Raw genomic sequence first — 18,617 nt, forward strand, 5'->3', positions numbered from 1 at the left:
GACCCTTTTTCCAATTTAGTTAGCTCAGCAGTTCTGTGATCACTGTCTCTGGAAGGGATATGGCAGCTGAAAGCAGAGAAAAGTGGAGTCTCCTGTGGTTCAGGACAGTGTGAACAGCAGGACTAGTGCATAGACCACAGATTTAAAAGAGAACATGGCAAAGAGTAGGACAGAGGCTTCCCCACCCCAGCCTGCCACTCTCAGACTTGAAAAAGACTTCCCAAGCTGAAGGGAGAGGTTAGAGGGGAAGTGGAGGGATCTAGAGGGCAGTTACAGTGGTGACGGGATGTGCACTTGAACACAACTCCAGTGGAAAGGTAGGTAATCCAGAGGGAGTCACCAAATAGCTTTGGATAGTTTCTGTCATCTGGTGGAAAGGAAGCCTAAATTTAAAAATCACGTGTTAGAGAAATGAAGAAAAATACTGCCACTGTGCCCGTGGACTCTGTACTTCTCTTTGTATCACTATAGGGCCTCCTGTATGGGAAGTCATGAAGTCTCGTGGCTCTGGAGTAGGAAGTTGCGCTAAACGGTGAAGGGCTCGACAGGAGGCTCCTGGTGCGTGCACTGGCCGGCGCTGAGCAGCCTTTTGGTCCTCATGCTCCCATTGGGTGCTCTTCTCTGGAAGCCAGCGGGACTGTAGAAGGAAGGATCATTCCTTCATTCACATCCAACTCTTCTTTGAAGCCTTTGCTCGACAGGAGGCTCCTGGTGCGTGCACTGGCCGGCGCTGAGCAGCCTTTTGGTCCTCATGCTCCCATTGGGTGCTCTTCTCTGGAAGCCAGCGGGACTGTAGAAGGAAGGATCATTCCTTCATTCACATCCAACTCTTCTTTGAAGCCTTTGTGGATCCCCACAGAAGAATATGGTCATTTCCTCCTTGGACTCCCAGAGAGAGAGAGAGCTGGTGAAGGAGAGCTGGTGGAAGATTGCTCTAGATCCAGTGCGGGGCCTGGGATCCCTACTGGTCAGCAGAATGAGAAATGAGTTAGAAACAGCTAGTCACAGAGTCAGGGAGAGCCACGGTAAGCTAGAATCCGGGAGCGTCCCTGCATTTGTCTCTCGCCGCCTCTAACCATGATGACCAAATGGCTACTGCTTCACTTCTCCTGTACAAATCTTGTGAAAATATCTCTTTTGGTTAACTATAATCTAGAACCATACAGGGACCGTGACTCTGGGAAACGTAGTTCCAGATTAGCCAAACTGACACATTATAAAATTGCTCATAGAATCCTATGAGCATAGAAAGCTGACAGCAATACTCATTAAAACATAATTTATCATTTGTAAAAGGGTTACTTAGATGTTGCGAGGAAAATAGACTGTAGGGGAGTAACTGTGGGAACAGGAGACCAGTTGGAAGGCTATTGCGGTCATCCAGTGAGAGAGGAGAGTGGCTTGAAGTAGAGAAAGAGCAGAGGAGGTGGCCTTTGGAAATGGGGTGTATTTTAAAGGTAGAGATAGCAGGCTTAGCTGATGGATTGAATGTGGCATGGGAGAAGAAAGAGAAGTCAATGATAACACCAAGAAGTTTTGGCCTGAGCCAATGGTGGCTGTTTCTTAAAATGGGAAGGACTGGGGGAGAAACAAGTTTTGGGTTTGGGAGAAATTAAAGATTCTCTTTGCATGTATTGAGATTAAGATGCCTGTTAGCTATCCAAGGAGAGAGTTTGTGTAAGTATTTAGATCAACAGTGCAGCTCTGGAGTTCAGAAAAAAGGTTGGGAGCTGTGACATGTATTTGGGAGTCATCAGCATCTAGATATTATGGGCATCTGGCATGATAGAGCTTGATAATAGAGCCATGGACTTGAATATATTACCTAGAGAGTGATTATTGATAGAGAATGAGAGAATGAATGAGAACTAATTATCTTAGTTCAAGCACTAAGATAATCCAATATTTAGAAGTTGGAAAGAAGATGGTGTCCAAGAGGGAATAGGAAGTTAAGGAGGAAATCCAGATGAGGGATTCCAGGGATCAAAGGAAATTTGTTTTTTATAAGATAGAAAATAATACAGGATGTTTACCTTCTGCTAGGAATGATCAAATAATACGGGAGAATTTATACGGCTGGAATGAAGGGATAATTTTAGGGGGCAGTCATTAAATAACTGAAAAGGCATGAAAATGAAATGTTATTTTACACTATAAATTCACATTCTAGGCACCTTCTCTTTCTGTTTATATTCGATGATCAGTGCTTATACAGCATGGTAGGGTGCTTTTGACTGCAAGGAACAGAAAAACTGACTCAGCTCGCTTAAATAATTAGTCAGGTGATGTCCAGTGAGAAGTCCGTGGGTTGGACTTTGAGCAAGGCTTGATCTAGCAGCTTGGTGCTGTCACCAAAGACTTCACTTCTTTTTTCTTTTTTTTTTTTAAGCAGTCCTCTATAACATGTCTCAAAGAGTGATTACAAACACATGTGAAACAAATGTGACATTCGAAGGTCTTGCCAAATGAATGAAAAGCAAAGACTTCACTTTTTACCATTGCTCTGCATTGCTCTCCAATATGTCAGCTCCATGTAAAGCTGGCTCCCTTTGTGGTCTCAAGACGGCTGCCAGCAGCTCTTGTGGCTACGTCTCTTCATTATGTTCAAGAAAGAGCATCCTGCCATTCCCAGAGAAAGCCTTGATATACACTCTTCTTGGGCTTGGTTAGGTCACATACCTACCTCTAAACCAATTTTTGCAGCCATGAAGAAGGAATGTGCTGACTGGCAAAGCTGGAATCACCTAGATCACAGTTGAAAAGCAAGGGCTGTGGGAAAGGAGAGCATAAGCATTCATTCTAAGTATCTGAACGAAAGTCAGACGACGTCATAACAGTAATCAACCTTCCAAACAACTATTGGAGGAAAATCACACAATTAAATACACATGTCATAGAACAGATTAAAAGAGCATTTGGGAATGAGTTTATTCACCATTTGATGAATAGAGATAATTGTTTAAGGGGCAGTTCCTTAGATTATAAGCCATCAGCTGTAACTAAGCTAAAATGTGTTTGGATTTCATGAGAATTAGTTTCTTATATGTAAGCCAAATTCAGTTAATAATTTAACATTGGAAAAATATCTTTAGAATGCATGAAAGGGCTGGGCATGGTGGCTCACGCCTATAATCTCAGCACTTTGGGAGGCCAAGGTGGGTGAATCACTTGAAGTCAGGAGTTCGAGACCAACCTGGCCAACATGGCAAAACCCTATCTCTACTAAAAATACAAAAATTAGCCAGGCGTGATGGCTTACACCTGTAATCCCAGCAACTCAGGAGGCTGAGAAACAAGAATCGCTTGAACCTGGGAGGCAGAGGCTGCAGTGAGCTGAGATCTCACCACTGCACTCCAGCCTGGCGACAAAGCCAGACTCTCACAAAACAAAACAACAAAATCAAAACAAAACAAAGAATGGATGATAGTTTGGTTTACTAACAATTAGCTCTATGGGGTACATTACTGGTCAAGTAATGAAGTATAATTTGGTCCACTGGAGGGCAGCAGTTTCTGGATAGCAGCCAACAGTCTGTAGTATGGTTTCTGCTCCAGTGTCAATCACAGTGCTGATTTTTAGTAGCGGCTGGTAGGTCTCTGCACTGCGGAGGGATGTGGCAAAGTAGGGAGTGGTTAACATTTGCTGTGTGGAAGCTTTCTGATTATTGCAATTCAGCCTCATTCCCGTCTATAATGAATCCCTTCCTTGTGATCAGCCAGATTCCTCATTAGTACCCAGACCTGTTTTCAACCTGCCAGTATTTTCCTTAGTGGAATAATTCAAATTCCTTAGATAATGAAGCCAAGAAATTACATAATGCTATAATTAATCCTGGCAGGGAAATATCTGGATAGGCACCTTCTGCTGTAGCTTGTTTTGCCTCCTCATGTAATGCACTAAGCTCTTTGTCCCAGGTAGACCCATGTGAACAGGAATTCGAGATAATGGTTGAAGCACCCTTCCTTGAGGACGTGCCCCCATGCCAGTTTCTCTTTTGTTGACTCTGCTGCAAACACATCCCTTTTCTCTGGTATAACGAAACACTACAACAGTGCAAGATTCAGCCTCTCCAGCATCTGCGTTGATGGCAAAAAAAAAAAAAAAAAAAAAGTAATAACAAACAAAACCAACCAAATAAACCAACCACTGGTCTGTTTTCCATAATTTCTCCAAAATGGCTATCATTTTTATGAGGATATCAAAGGTTTGTTTCAGGCATTCTTCCTTAGGATGTGGTGTTACATAAAACAGTTCATGCTTGGAATTTTATTGACAATGTTCAATTTCTTTGGTGCAAAGGAACAAAATGGACTTAAAATGTATTACTAGCTAGGTAGTGAGCTGAGGCTGCTCATCTGAATGCTCGTTCAATTTCTTTGCGGAACCACTTCTGAGTAGGCGTGCCATCTGGTTGTTTTTCCTAGATGGTAACAGTGCCCCCTTCCACAGTGGGAAGCAAAAGTAGTTTTGTGGCCCAGTAGGTGCCAAGAACCTTTTTCATCTCTAGTTAGAATCCTCTTTTACTACAGTTCAGAGAATAAGGCTGTTTTGCATTTGAATGGATAACTACATTCTAGAGATTAAAGTCAACTCAAATCAGCCATGACTGACTGAGTCCACTGTGCAGTCACCCTCAAAAGCTATAAACCATGAGCTAGGCCCAGTCCCTGCCCTCCAAGAGCTCTCGATCTAGCTTGCTTTTAATTGACTCTAGAGATCTCATTCCACTTGTATCTCTCTCTATCCTATATTGTCCTTTTACCTAATTTTCTTTCACTACAATCATTCCAAGAATGTTTCTTTTTTTCTCATCTCCAATTAGTCAAACTACTGCCAATGGAAAGAAATCTCTCCAAGTCTGCAGTAGAGAGCATTATCTTTTCCCTTCCCTGTAAGACCACATCCCTGCCCCGTCATGTGCCTTGTGGTGACTCCAGTAGGCAAAGTATTGTCAGGCTTGGTCACTTGCTTGGGGCAGCAGCATGTGAACAGAAGTGACAATGGGCCCGTACAGAGCAGAAGAGTAGGAGATGGGCTTAAAGCTTGAAGCTGTGGTTGCTGGTTTCTACCAGTTTTTTGTTTTTCCCTCTGCCCTGACCTAATTAGGGGCTTCTCCATTGGTTTGCATCCTAGAATGAGAAGACATTGAGAAGAGGTGCAGTCAGCCTACAGTCACCAAAATGTATTGTAAGTGAAAAAGATACGTTGTTATAAGCCACTGACAATTTTAGTCATTTACTGTAGTAGAGCTAATACAAACACCAAACCATACATAAATAATAAATAGAAGATCGAATAAGTACAACAGTAACAATTCCCAGTCACCTTTATTTATATAAAAGTATATTAAATAAATTATCTCAATATATACAAATAGAACAATATTACCTATATAAATAGAAAATCCCCATATAGAAAACCCTTTAAAAAATTATACATACAATGTCAACCATAGAAGCTTTGAGTACCTTAAATCATAAACTCTGTAGTTTGTATAGTAGTCTTATAAAAATAGAGTTAGCTCTCAAATGTTTAACGCCACTTCAGTCAGTTAAAGTGCAGACTGTAAAGCATATTAAGAAGGTGCCCAGAATACCGACGTCTCCCGCACTTAACACATTCATACAAAGTCTGCCAATTGTTTTGAATTTCCAAATGTATTCCTGAAAAAAAAAAAAGAACCTAAACACTATATTACAGACATATGTTAGAAAAGTCCTAGAAATTCACCCAATTTCCATTTTACTTTCCTACATGGATTGAAGTCAGCCTCTCAAAAGCTTTTTGGCTGGGCACAGTGGTTCACGCCCGTAATCCTAGCACTTTGGGAGGCCGAGGTGGGTGGATCACCTGAGGTCAGGAATTCAAGACCAGCCTGGTCAAGATGGTGAAACCCCATCTCTACTAAAAATACAAAAATTAGCCGGGCGTGGTGGCGGGTGCCTGTAATCCCAGTTACTCGGGAGACTGAGGCAGAGAATTGCTTGAACCCAAGAGATAGAGGGTGCAGTGAGTCAAGATCATGCCACTGCACTCCAGCCTGGGCAACAGAGCGAGAGACTCTATCTCAAAAAAAAAAAAAAAAGAAAAAAAAAAAAAAGCTTTTCAAAAGTCCACCCGGGATTTTTTAAGGCATTTTCTCATTTGTTTTTGCTTGGATGACCTGGTTACTCCTTGAGTGCGGAATATATAATCTAAAGCATGTTATGTGCAAAAGGTGCCATAGTGTTAAAATTAAAACTTGGAATTGGTTGTAGTACCATTCGTTACATTTCAAAGTGACTAATGCTGATGTCAAAACCAGAATGCTAATGGTAGTAATAGGTCATATCAAGAGCTTTTTTTGAACTCCAGGGTCTTCATGCTCCGAAATACTCATTTGTGTTTCCATGTATTCTATTCTCTTAAAAGTTCTCGGTCACAGTGCAATACAGCATTTGCAGTAGCTCCAACGGTGCTTCCTTTATGCAACATTCAGTGGGGAGTTCTCCTTCCAGCTCCGCCCCACTCTTGCCTTTTTACACTTGTGTAGAGATATAGCCAGGATGATGACAAGGATGATGACCACAAATACCACAGCTCCAATGATATAGAATATTTCTGAAAAATAAAGGGCATCTAGTCAACTTGGTGAGCTCAAATCCCATTTATCAGTGGGCAAAATTGAGGGCATAACCCCAAATTACACCATCCTATTTTTGTGCAATTTGAAATTTCTTTCTTTCACTCTTTCCACCACACTTAGATTAGGAAAGAATTTTTCAAACCCTGAACATTTCAGAGTAATTGACAATGGCTAAACACATTTAATGGGCATTTAATAAATTGAATAATGTGCAGTCCAGAAAAGATATGTAGTTGGAGGTAAGAACAACGGCTGGAAAGAAGTGCCTAAAAATGATGCTGAGATTGATGGCAATGATTATAGTAGAAGGTGAACCCTAAGTGCAAAGTGGGATATCCAAAGTGCTACCAGGATTCGGGTGAAGAAGAGATAGTAACTAGTTGGTGCAGTAGGAAGGCTTCCTGCTGGAAGGGGCATTTGAAATGCCTCTCCAAGATAGAGAAGGGCCAAGGAAGCAGACAAGTGTGTGTGTGCACAAAAGGAGAGGCACTGGAATTAGAGCCAGGCTTTAGGACAATGACTGAAGGCTGTGGGTAGGATGGCCCAGAGGGAAGCAGGACCAGAGGCAAAGAGAAACCTCTCCCATCAGTGGCAATAAACAGGAGAGAACAGTTTATTTAAAGTGTTTTAAAATGTTCAAATCTCATCTTCACCTGGAGCTAGGCCATCATTTCTTTTCCTTTTTTTTTTTTTTTTTTTTTTTTTGAGATGGAGTCTTGCTCTGTCACCCAGACTGGAGTGCAGTGATGCAATCTCAGCTCACTTCAGCCTCCGCCTCCTAGATTCAAGCAATTCTCCTGCCTCAACCTCCTGAGTAGCTGGAACTACAGACACGTGCAACCATGCCCAGCTACTTTATGTATTTTTAATATAGCTGGAGTTTTATCACGTTGGCCAGGCTGGTCCCAAACTCCTGACCTCAAGAGATTTGCCAGCCTGGGCCTCCCAAAGTGCTGGGACTACAGGTGTGAGTGACCACACCCTGCGTAAGCCATCGTTTATATCCCCTGACTCTTTTCTTCACTGAAAGTACTCAGAATACTTTCCTCGTAAGGCATGGAGCAAGATGCACAGTCTTGCAGCTTCCTGTACGTCTGAATGCCCACAGCACTTCCGGTTAGGGACCGTTCCCCTCACAATGTGCCTGAGCTCCCAACATCTGCACACGCGTGGACACACACGTGTCAGCCATATGCACACATGCATGCGGGTATATCTGATATACTCAATCCCTTCCCTTGATGGGTTAGCCTCTATAGCCTCTGTGGCAACAGAGGGTACTCACAAATGTCTACTGGGTCCTGCTGCAGCTGGTCCAGAAGCCGCCCCAGAATTAGAATTTAAGCATGAAAAAATGCCCAGGGAAATCTGTGACTTGATGCTAAATCCTAAACATAGTTTGTGTATCCAGGGCTCAGCAGAGGGCTTAGCACATGGTAGGTGCTCAAGAAAACCCTTGCTAACACAAGGGCTCAAACAACACAGAAGCATTTCTAAATGTCCAAAATCTTAAGAGTACCAAGAGCAAAATCAAAACCAAAACAAGCAACAACAAAAAAACCTCCAGGCAGTTTGTCTTCCTGAATATTTAACCAAGGAAGTACATCCCAGCCCTGAGGGTGGAGCTACTCCTCCAGAAGGCACCCACACCCCCACGCAAATGGCCGGCAGAGCCACTCACCTCTGGATTCCCCTTTCTCATGGCCCATACACTCGACGGGGCTGTCTGTACTCTTCCGGTTAGCTGTTCTTCGGGAGGGAATCACTGCTTGAACACTGAAACAGTAGTTTTCTCCTTTATCCACATCAATCAAAAACTCATTAGTGTTTGTTTTGGCTGTTTTCTGTAAAAAGATAGAGTTCTTAATTCATCTGGGCTCAGAGTCAATTCTTTCCCCTTCCTTAAGTCACTGCAGAAGTAAAAACCTAGGTTCTAAGCAAAGTGTACATGAACATAGCTGACACGTGAAGGATTAGAAGTGACTTCGCTAATCAGTTTCCCTTGACCACTGCTAATAATGCCTTTTCCAAGACTGAGAAGATCCAATTTAGGTATATTGAGCCCTATTTAGCCCCTTTAGAAGATATCTGCAGTAAAAGAAAAAGGAAGGGAGTATTATGCATTGAACCAAAAACACATTTTGTGCCCGGGATCCTCAATAGAGGGAGAAATGTGAGTGTGGGGGACCTTTAGAGATGGCCGGATCCAGCGGTTGGCTGAGGAACCTGGGACTCTGCGGGGGCCCTGCCCAGAGTCACAAGGTAATGGAGAGTCACAGGTAAGACCAGGCCTGTTGTCCACCCCTCCCCACAGTGGGTGCTCCCCCTTCTACTCCACCACCTTCTCAACAACCCTGTTCTGCTTTTTTTGAATTGGGGAAGAAATGGGCTGTAAAACCCAAGTATCCACAATTTAAAACAAGTCATAAAAACAAATTAAAAAATGCTCACCTTTCCCGAACTTGAAGATTTCCAATAATAGAGTGTATAAATTAAGTCCTTGCCAAAAACCTCCCGGAGGCTTAGGAAAGTGTCGTTCCTTCTAACTAAAGTCCATTCATCTTGTACTGTCACATTCACTTTTGTTCCCACTTGTTCAAAACTCTGAATTGTCGGCTGTCCGAGGTTTGCTGGCACAAAGGAAATGAGCTTGGTTAGAACCAAAGAATTCTGTACAAAGTCAAATCCTGTTTCATTTTCATAATTGACAACTTAATTATCTCTCATATAAAACATCTACATAGAACCAGCTGCCTGAGAGAAGCAGGCATGGCGGCCCGGAGCTGAACCCTAAGACATTCTGTGGCAGTGCTGTCCAAGGGGAAGACAATGGAGCCTCAGATATCATTTTAAATGTTCTGGTAGTCACATTAGAAAAAGTAAAAAGGAACAGGTGAAATTAATTTTCATAATACATTTTAGTTAACCAAGGACAGTTGACCCCTGAACAACATGGGTTTGAACTCTGTGGATCCACTTATATGCAAATTTTTTTCAATAAAAGTTACACCAAGTGTGCCTGCCTCCTTCTACCTCCTCCACCTCTTCTCCTGCCATGGCCCCTCCTCTTCCTCCTCTTCCTCCTCTTCCTTGTCCTCCTCCTCCTCCTCAGCCTACTCAACATGAAGATGACGAGGATGAACACCTTTATGATGATCCACTTCTGCTTAATTAATAGTGAATATATTTTGTCTTCCTTATAATCGTCTTTTCTTTCTTTCTTTTTTCTTTCTTTCTCTCTCTCTTTCTTCCTTCCTTCCTTTTTTTTTTTTTTTTGACAGAGTCTCGTTCTGTCACCCAGGCTGGAGTGCAGTGGCACAATCTCAGTTCATTGCAACCTCCTCCACCTGGGTTGAAGCGATTCTCCTGCCTCAGCCTCCCGAGTAACTGGGATTACAGGCGCCCACAACCATGCCCAGCTAATTTTTGTATTTTTAGTAGAGACGGGGTTCCACCATGTTGGCCAGGCTGGTCTTGAACTCCTGACCTCAAGTAATCCACCCGCCTTAGCATCGCAAAGTGCTGAGATTACAGGCGTGAGCCACCATGCCCAGCCTCTCTTCCTTATAATTTTCTTAATAACATTTTCTTTCCTCTAGCTTACTTTATTGTAAGAATACAGTATATAATGCACGTAACATATAAAATATGTGTTAATTGACTGTTTGTCTTATTGGTAAGGCTCCAGTCAACGGTCAACTAATACACAGGCTATCAGTAGTTAAGTTTTTGGGGAGTTAAAAGTTATACTCGGATTTTCAACTGCACAGGGAGTCGGTGCCTCTCAGCCATGCATTGCTTGAGTCAACTGCATATATCTGGAATATAATCATTTTAACATGTAATCAATATTAAAAATTTTTGAGATATTCTATACTTCTTAAGTTCCAGTGTATACTTTATACTTACAGCATTAGCCATATTTCAAGTGGTCAACAGCCACATGTGGCTAGTGGCTACTATATTGAACAGGGTGGTAGCATAAACTATAACATTTTAGGTCCAAAAAAATGTAGGGCTATGAGAAAGCCCAGGAAATGTCCTTGGTACCTCGAGAAGCCAATTTAACCACTGGGTCTCTACAATGGCTCAATTATCTCATATGCTTTGGTTAAATGACAGGAAAACAAACATCAATTCACAGGCCAAATATGCATGTGCACATGCAAAACAAACATATAAAATATTTTCTATCTTGTACCAACAAAGGATTTGAAGTAGCTTACAAAAAAACTCAAGAACTATTAATATAAAAGAGAATCATGAGGATGCCATTAACTAGGCGGGAAATGAATGTCAACCATGCCGCAGTCACCAGAGGGACTGCTGACGCCGCTACATTCTTGCCTGGTGCCACAAGAGACACAGGCAGAAGCACCCAGGGGTCTGGAGGGTTTTGCAAATGGGGGCTCTGGGAAGGCAGCCACATTCACCTAGGGTCAGGCCCTCTATTTCAACCCTCAAAGTAGATAGCAGAGGAGGATGGTTGGTTGGTTGTCTGTCCCCACCCTTCTCCACCTTTCCTACCTTGAGAAACTGTTCTCTCTCGCTGGGCCTAACACTAACACAACACCTTCATTCTAACCAGCTGGCCCTACAAGAGAAGCTCATGTCACTCTACTCAATGTGCTACACGCGTTTATCTGAAATGCCTAGATCAGAGCCACAGTTGCGGCAAAAGAATTTAAATCTCCTACCTGACAGGAATTCTCTTCATTCTCTTACTGGCTCCTAGGGCGAGCTTACAGGGGCAAAGGCTGAGGAGGAAAGTAGTCCACCTTCCCAAAAGCAGAACGAGGGTGACAGGCCGATGGCTGGGCAGGTGCTGGCACACCATGGAACTCAAATCACGGCCAAGTGATTGGAAAAGGTCAGCATAATTAGGCTAATGATGGGCTCAGAGGGAAGCCATGGACTTTCCTCATCGATTTATGACCATTTGGGAAAAATCCTCAACTGGGATTTTTGGTATGATAATGGGACAGAAAAATCAGGATATATGATACATATAGGGAAAAGCTAAAACCCCGGCCTTGGTGGATTTCCTATCCCTACCCCCTTCCCTGGCCTGCCCTCTCCCAACACACATTCAGGTGGTTACTGAGGATAGTAACGGGGTCTGGGGACAGACTCGGGGAGAAAGTTACTTGATGACACCGTCATCAGCTCCAAAGTTCTTATTCTGTGGACCTCCTGCCACATCTGGAATGTGTGAAGAGGGCTGTGTTACATACCAGTTTCCGAGAAAAAAATAGTAAATATTTTTAATTTAGTAGCCCCTAAAGGTATCAGATCACAAGAATATTCAGACGTTTATAACAAGAATGAACAGTGGTACAGCCCAAGCGACTTACTCTCCAGGTAAGGTGTGAACTCTGGGGAGTTCTCATATGGAGGCTCCTGAGTAGAACCTGTGCTCTCCACATGCCCTGCCGGGTAGGAGAAGACCCGTGCCAAGTACGTCTGCTTCACATCCTTCACAATCTCGTCAGTGAGGTCACACTCTGTGTCTGCTGTGTAAAAGCATTTGCTTTTCCAATCCCCTGACTTAGTACTAAAGAAAGAAAAGAAGGAAGAAAAATAAATGGAACATTACAATTTGCACTCAATAAGATAGACTGCTTCCTGGCTGTGGCGTTCTGTGCTAACATCAGGAGCCCTACGATCAACACTAATGATGCAGTTACTGTGCAAGCACTTTGCTTTTTTTAAAACATTGTTTTGTAGAGATGGGGTCTTGCTATGTTGCCCAGGCTGATCCTTCTGTTTTGGCCCCCCAAAGTGCTGAATTTACAGGTGTGAGTCATCATACCTAGCAACACTGAGCACTTGGGATGCATGTTTGAGTCCTCATAGCAACCCAGGGGATGGCTCTGTAATTGGCCCTGTTTTTACAAATGAGGCAACTGAGACAAAGTGAGATTGGGTGACTAGCTCAAAATCACACAGCTGGACTTTGAACCAGATAGCTATTTGACTCGTGGATCTGTACTCTTAACCATTTTGTTAAATATCTTTCTTAGAATGTAGATGCTCTGTCACGGTTACAGGGCAGAAAGAGCAGTTTTCCATCAAGAGGAGGCAACTGAGACAAAGTGAGGTTGTTTACTATAGTCTACTTATTATATCATATTACATTGTTTGTTATATCACGTTCTATATTCTATGTAAAATAGTCTACATAATAACATGTTATACATATATTCTCTCATGACCACTATTAATGCTATTATTAATCATTCATTGACTCCACTATATGCCAGGTACTCTACTGGACCGTTTACTCACGTTACTTCATTTGATATAATCCTTCCAAGAACGTATTGGATCTTTCTTATCCGTGAGGACATTGAAGCTCACAGACACTAAGCAACTTGCAGAAGGTCACATACCTAACCAGTGGCAGAGCTGGGTCTGTTTGCCCCATTATACTACATGCCTCCCTTGCTTTTGCAAGATGCGAATCCATCCCAACCAAGATTACAGAATGACAGTACAGGTAGTATCTGTCTAACAAAGTCTGAAACTAAAAAACTAAAGACAGATTGTTCTTTTGTGAGACGTCATTGAAGGGTAAATGATTTAAAGGACTTCTAAAATGAAATTCTTCTAAATGACCAAAATAATAAATAGGTGAAGTGTCACTGCAACTTGATTCACACACTTCTGTCCCATGGAAAGTGACAGTTATGCTGCTCTTCCCTTTAGCATTCCTGACTACCAGAGGCAGACCCATCGTTCAAGGCCAGGTCCCAACTCCACCTGCTCCAGGAATCTCCAGATCTCCCTGCTGAGCATTTACATCTCCCTCCCCTGTCCCCCAGCATGAGTTCCTCCATGATGCTGTTAATATGAACACAGTCGGCCTGGTACGAGGGGTGCGTGCCCTTGTGTGCTCTGTCAAGCAACAGGGCTGTAGGGTCTCGCTGATTATTAGATGGTTTGTATTTACAGGTTGAATTAATACATAATCTTGAGGAAAACAAGGCATCATGTGAATTCCATTGTCTAAATTCACACATAAAAGCCATAAATATATTTTCTTTCAAAATCTGAACTAAGTAACCAGGCCAAAAGGATTTGGGTAAACACATTCTTTATCCTAAAGTGCACAAACTAAGATTGATATTGAAATATTTTGGTTTCTATTTATTTAATTTTATGTGATAAAAGGAGGGAGGCTATTTTGTTCCAGAATGACCAAAATGTGTTTTATTATATCATTTCCATTTCAAAAAGCAAATGAGACTACGCTGTTTCCTTTTTATCACTACAGCAAATAGTTGTTCAGATAACAGGAGAAAGTCTCCTAGGGCTTTCTATGTACCATACAGATACAGTATTTGGTTCCTTCCAGCTCACAGCAGGGACCACATACTCTACAGCAAAATTTAGCACAAGGATTTACACAGTACCATGGTAAGTAGTAACTGTGTAAACAGGTAATGAAGGGACAGTTCTGTAGAAAATCCCTCTGAATGCCATTAATAGCATTAACACTTTAAAAGCCTCCAAGGTTCTTCCAGGCATTGCAAAACCCTCTGATTTGGAATTCTGAGTTGACTAAAAAATTCAGTCACTAATTTGGTTGCAGGTTGTTTTCCAGAAGCTTTGTAAATTCAGCTTTAGAATTCAGAACATTTCTATGGAATGAATATCACAGGTGATGGTTTGTGCAAAGGCTTAAGCCAATAACATTTCCCAACCACCACTGAAAACTGTTAGCAAAGGTGAAAAATGCAGTTGGAGCTCAAAGTAGGGGCTTCTGCACAGCAGTAGTGTCCGGTGGCTGGAGCCAGGCTGCAGTAGTGAGAGCAGTGGGGAGGGAAGAGGGGCAGCTGCTTAAGATGCTAACTGTAGGGAGGGAAAACAGGCAGGGAGGAAGCCCCACTGAGGAGATTCAGTGGGCAAGGCTTTCCTTCTTCCTCCTGCTTTGCGGTCTCCCATCAGACTGTAGCAGAGCCACCTAAGGGGTGTGTGGATACTGGGTAGACCTTGGTTCCAGACCTGACATGGGCACTTACCATCAGTGTAGTCATGAATAAATCCCTCACTTTCCAGAGCAACAGTTTCCTCATCTGTAAAAATGACTGCTCTGGTCCTTTTTAACCAGGAATCTCATTTATTCCTGGGGTGGGTAAGAAGAGTGCACGCTTCAGGCGCAGGCTGATGGAAAAGCTCCCAGGCCCTCCAGCACAGCAGCAAGGGATTGTCCAGTCCACAGGACCACCTTGAGTCGGCTGGCATCCCCCAAGCTGTAGCCCTGCGCTCTGATGTTTGCAGATCAGGAGCTGTGCTCACTTAAATAACAGCAGCCTTATAAAGTTCAAGAACTTACAGTTAACAAAGGCTTATGTTTAAAAAGCAGGTGAATCATAAATATATTCCCACATGTCCCTCAAATATTAGATTGAATATATTTAGGAGGTAAGCATTCCTCTCAAAATCTAATTTTTACCATCTAGAAGGAAAGTGTTTACCAAGGTAAACTTCAGGCCTGTATCAGAGAAATTAATTACTAATTATCAATTGGTGAAGTCTGAATTGACAAGTTTGACCAGAACTGTAATCATTATTTCAGGTTATGAAATTCCTTCATCTTTCTCTCCACGCCCCCACACATATCCACACATGCATGCACATATGCAGGCAAGTTCTCCCTGCTGGTTTGGCAACTGCTGTCATGAAGTTCATTTTGAAAAACAAGAACATTCACTTAAAATATCCATCGTATCTAGAAGTTGCATTCCTAATGCTGTAAAAAGCCTGGCACAAGCTAAAACAAAACAGAACAACAAAATACCTTTCGTTTTAGCTGGTGCTACTTTTGTACTTTACATAATTAGCATTAAAATAATTTCCACAACAGCTATTCTCTATTTCATAAGATCTCTACCAAGCCTCCTAGAACATTTCAAAAACCAAAAACTTGCCAAGAATATGGTGAAAACGATCAAGGAAGACATAACCTTTAGATTGAATATGCTAAATTATCGGCTCCTGGGGACAGCTGCCAATCAGAGTTGAGGCACCAAGAAGCAGAGCCACCCCAGACCCAGAGGGTACAGACAGCGGAGTATTACTGCTCTGCCAGGCTCCATGAGTCACACATTTGGCCTCTTCCACTAAGATCATGTATACTAGCAAATTTCGATTCATGGAGTCCAGAGATGAATGAATCAAACACTGCTTAAGGGCAATGCATACATTGGGATTCCTCCCCACCTCTTCCCTAAGGTGTTAGACATGGTTCACAGTCTAGACAGCAACAGAAAAAGACATCAATGTTTAGATGAGATCAACTAATCTATCAGGACCCAAAGCACACTTCAGTGCCTACTCAAGAAGGTTCACCTCTCCACGGTTTATACTTCACTTAGGAACTCTCCCATCATTTCCAGAAACAATTAAAACAATTAAAATGTTCTATCAGTTTAAGGTCTGGAAATGTTGCAGGCCTAATAGAGTATGACACGGGCCAGCGAATTGCCACGAATCCCTTCTTCTTTGTCATCTGTTAAATAATTTCTTCCAGTAATCAGCTTTAAGAACATGAATGTTCAGCATAGGAGAGTAGAAACATCAAAACACTTAATTTTCTTTTTTTGTACCTAGCTTACCTTATTTGAACAGTGTAGACTTGATTGATGGGTTTGGGTTCCCACTCCAAAATTGTCTTGAAATTAGTTGATTTCCAAGTTAAATTATATGCTGCCACAGTATTTGTAGTGCCTTTAAGCAACAGAGAAACAGCTATTATTACATGCACTTCTCAGCATTCGACTGTGTTGATGTATAAAACACCTTCCCACCTGACATCACCATAAACCTCACTTTTTATTTTTCAGCAACAAAAGCTTCATTAGTGAATTACCAAGAGAAAAAGAATCTTCAAATTTTTTCTAGACCTAGAATTTCTTCATGACAAGATTCACCTTGTAATCCCAGGACACCGGCAAGGATCTTGACATTTTCGTTTGAAATTATTCATGGGCAAAGCCTTGTTATAACTTGACCAGGAGGAGCCCAGAGCCATCAGTGTGCCCGTCCAGGACTCAGCTCAGGAAGAGTCAGGTTCAGCCCGCCAGGAAGGGTTTTCAGTAAGTTATGGAAAAAAGGCAAATCCCACACGTGTGACAAGAGTTAGGACTGCATACAAATGAAAAAAGTCAAACTTTACTTTTTCCATTTTTATCTGAAATGTCTCTATCCTGAAACTTCCACGGAGACCCATGTTCGTGTGGCCTGTCACACCGTCGGCTGTATTGGATCAGGATAATTTATTATGAAGGTGTGCTTTGCCAGTACGCAGCAGGTCCCAGTCTCTACGCCGTACCGAACACCGCGTAGAAATACGGGGCATGCACAACGTTGTACCTGCTCCAATCTAAGCAGCAGTCCAGCCCGTTTGGATTGCCTCTACCCAAATCTAGAACAAAGATGGCCAGGAAAAGACCAGGGACGCTCTTTATTAAGGGAAGATGCACATATAATGAAAGATAATATCCAAACCTCTGCACGCCAACACGTGCAGACGCAAGCCCAAGTTCTATTATATTGCAGGTCGCGAATCACTGGGAAGCCCTTTCCCCAGAGTTAAAGCGGGAGCCAAAAGTCCGCTTATGCAACAACAGTCCAATTACTTGGACACCCAGAGCAAAACTCTCTAGCAGAAGGGGCAGCGGGGTCTGGGGCGCCAACTCCCTCCCTGCAACTCCCGCCGGCGCCCAAGGGACTGGGTTCATTCAAGCCCGGCTGGGTGAACGCAGCCGAGTCCCATAGGCGCGGGGGGCAACATGGGCGCCCCAGGGAACCAGGACGAGCCCGCTGCCAGCCAGGACTGTCTCCTCCCTCCTGCGTGTGGCGCGCCCCGGGCTTCCAGGGGCCAGTGCCACTCACCTGAAGCGCCGGCCACCTGGGCGAAGACCCAGCCGAGCAGGAGCGTCCGAGCGACTGCGGTCTCGGGGCGCGGGACCCGGGGCCAGGCAGGGGTCTCCATGTCTACGAGTTGACCGCGATATCGAGCGGGTTCCGTGGCGCCCCGGAGGCTGGGGAGGTTGGGCTGCAGGCGCCCTGGGCCGGCCAGAGGGAGTGCGAGGGGGTGCCGGGAGCCCGGAGTCTTGGCGAGCCGGTGCCCCGCGCGCTATAAAGGGCCGGCAGCCAGCTTTCCCGCGCCTCTGCCCGCCCCCGGCGCCCGCCCCCGCCGCTCCTCCTGACTCCCCGCCCCCGGCCTGGGTCACTCGCCGTCGCGGTGGGCGGCCCCCGGCGAGTCCACACCCCTGCCCCGCCTCCTCCCGGTAGGAAACTCCGGGACCCTGCAAGGGGTGACTCACCCCAGTGATTCAACCGCGCTGCCGAGCGCGGAGCTGCCCTGGGGGACGCAGGCGGGTCTAGGTGCGGCGGGGGCCCGGGTCCCCCAAGGCCCCCGGATTCACCCAGGCCCGCGACTCCGACGTGCAGCTTAGGTGGGCTGCAGGTCTATGGCCAGAAAGGGAGGGCGCCTTGGAAGGATTCTTCCCTTCCATTTGGTGATAAAGTGGGAGCGGCGGCATCTACAACCTTTAATAGAAAGCACGGGCTCTGGGCTCCGCTCGGGTAGCGGAGGGCATTTCCCGGGCGCTTTGCCCACCTGGGGCTGAGGCTCGGGACCTGCAGCGAAGTAAACGTGTGGCGGTGAGCAGGGCGCTCTCCCAGCCACGATGGCTTCTTCTACCCCACGAGGGTCAAGAATACCTGGCCTGCCCACCTCTCGGGGCCCTTAGCGGGTCGCACAGGAGAAAGGCGGTGCGAATGCCGGAGTCAGCCACGATGTGACCTGCTCGGCTCACAGGTCTGAGCGTCAGTTGACCCAGGCACCGCCCGGTACGACCAGAGATAGTGACTGAGGAAGAGCAGCCTCACATCTGGCAGTTTGCCTCTGGGAGAATTCCAGCGTGACATCTGCAGCTCTGTGGTTCCAGAGAGGATGGTTCTCACATTGAAGAAGACATC

At 44.3% G+C, this 18,617-nt stretch overlaps 1 protein-coding gene across 3 annotated transcripts; it reads right to left on the reverse strand.

Moving 5' to 3' along the window:
• Nucleotides 1–5,297: 5,297 nt before the first annotated feature.
• F3 (coagulation factor III, tissue factor) lies at nucleotides 5,298–17,846 on the reverse strand. 3 transcript variants are annotated; one of them, XM_003892229.5, is made up of 6 exons: nucleotides 17,526–17,846; nucleotides 16,247–16,358; nucleotides 11,981–12,180; nucleotides 9,078–9,256; nucleotides 8,308–8,470; nucleotides 5,298–6,601 (listed from the first exon to the last, which is right to left on the reverse strand). In XM_003892229.5, exons 1-6 carry the CDS (start codon nucleotides 17,623–17,625, stop codon nucleotides 6,465–6,467), a joined length of 891 nt encoding a protein of 296 aa, XP_003892278.1. In that variant the 5' UTR covers nucleotides 17,626–17,846; the 3' UTR covers nucleotides 5,298–6,464. The 3 variants fall into 3 exon arrangements, 2 of the variants coding, with proteins under 2 accessions (XP_003892278.1, XP_009211539.1); XR_650819.4 differs by lacking the exon at nucleotides 17,526–17,846 and adding an exon at nucleotides 16,562–17,466 and having other exon boundaries at nucleotides 6,523–6,601; XM_009213275.2 differs by lacking the exon at nucleotides 8,308–8,470 and having other exon boundaries at nucleotides 6,476–6,601.
• Between the last annotated feature and the right edge of the window lie 771 nt (nucleotides 17,847–18,617).

Source organism: Papio anubis, chromosome 1 (genome assembly GCF_008728515.1).
Source record: "Papio anubis isolate 15944 chromosome 1, Panubis1.0, whole genome shotgun sequence".
NCBI classification, from domain to species: Eukaryota; Metazoa; Chordata; class Mammalia; order Primates; family Cercopithecidae; genus Papio; species Papio anubis.

Coding starts and splice junctions, on each gene's coding strand:
- F3 (XM_003892229.5), bottom strand. CDS start 17,625: ATGGAGACCCCTGCCTGGCCCCGGGTCCCGCGCCCCGAGACCGCAGTC. Junction 16,359..17,525: donor CCAGGTGGCCGGCGCTTCAG/GTGAGTGGCACT, acceptor TGTTGCTTAAAG/GCACTACAAATACTGTGGCA. Junction 9,257..11,980: donor GTTCACACCTTACCTGGAGA/GTAAGTCGCTTG, acceptor CCTTTGTGCCAG/CAAACCTCGGACAGCCGACA.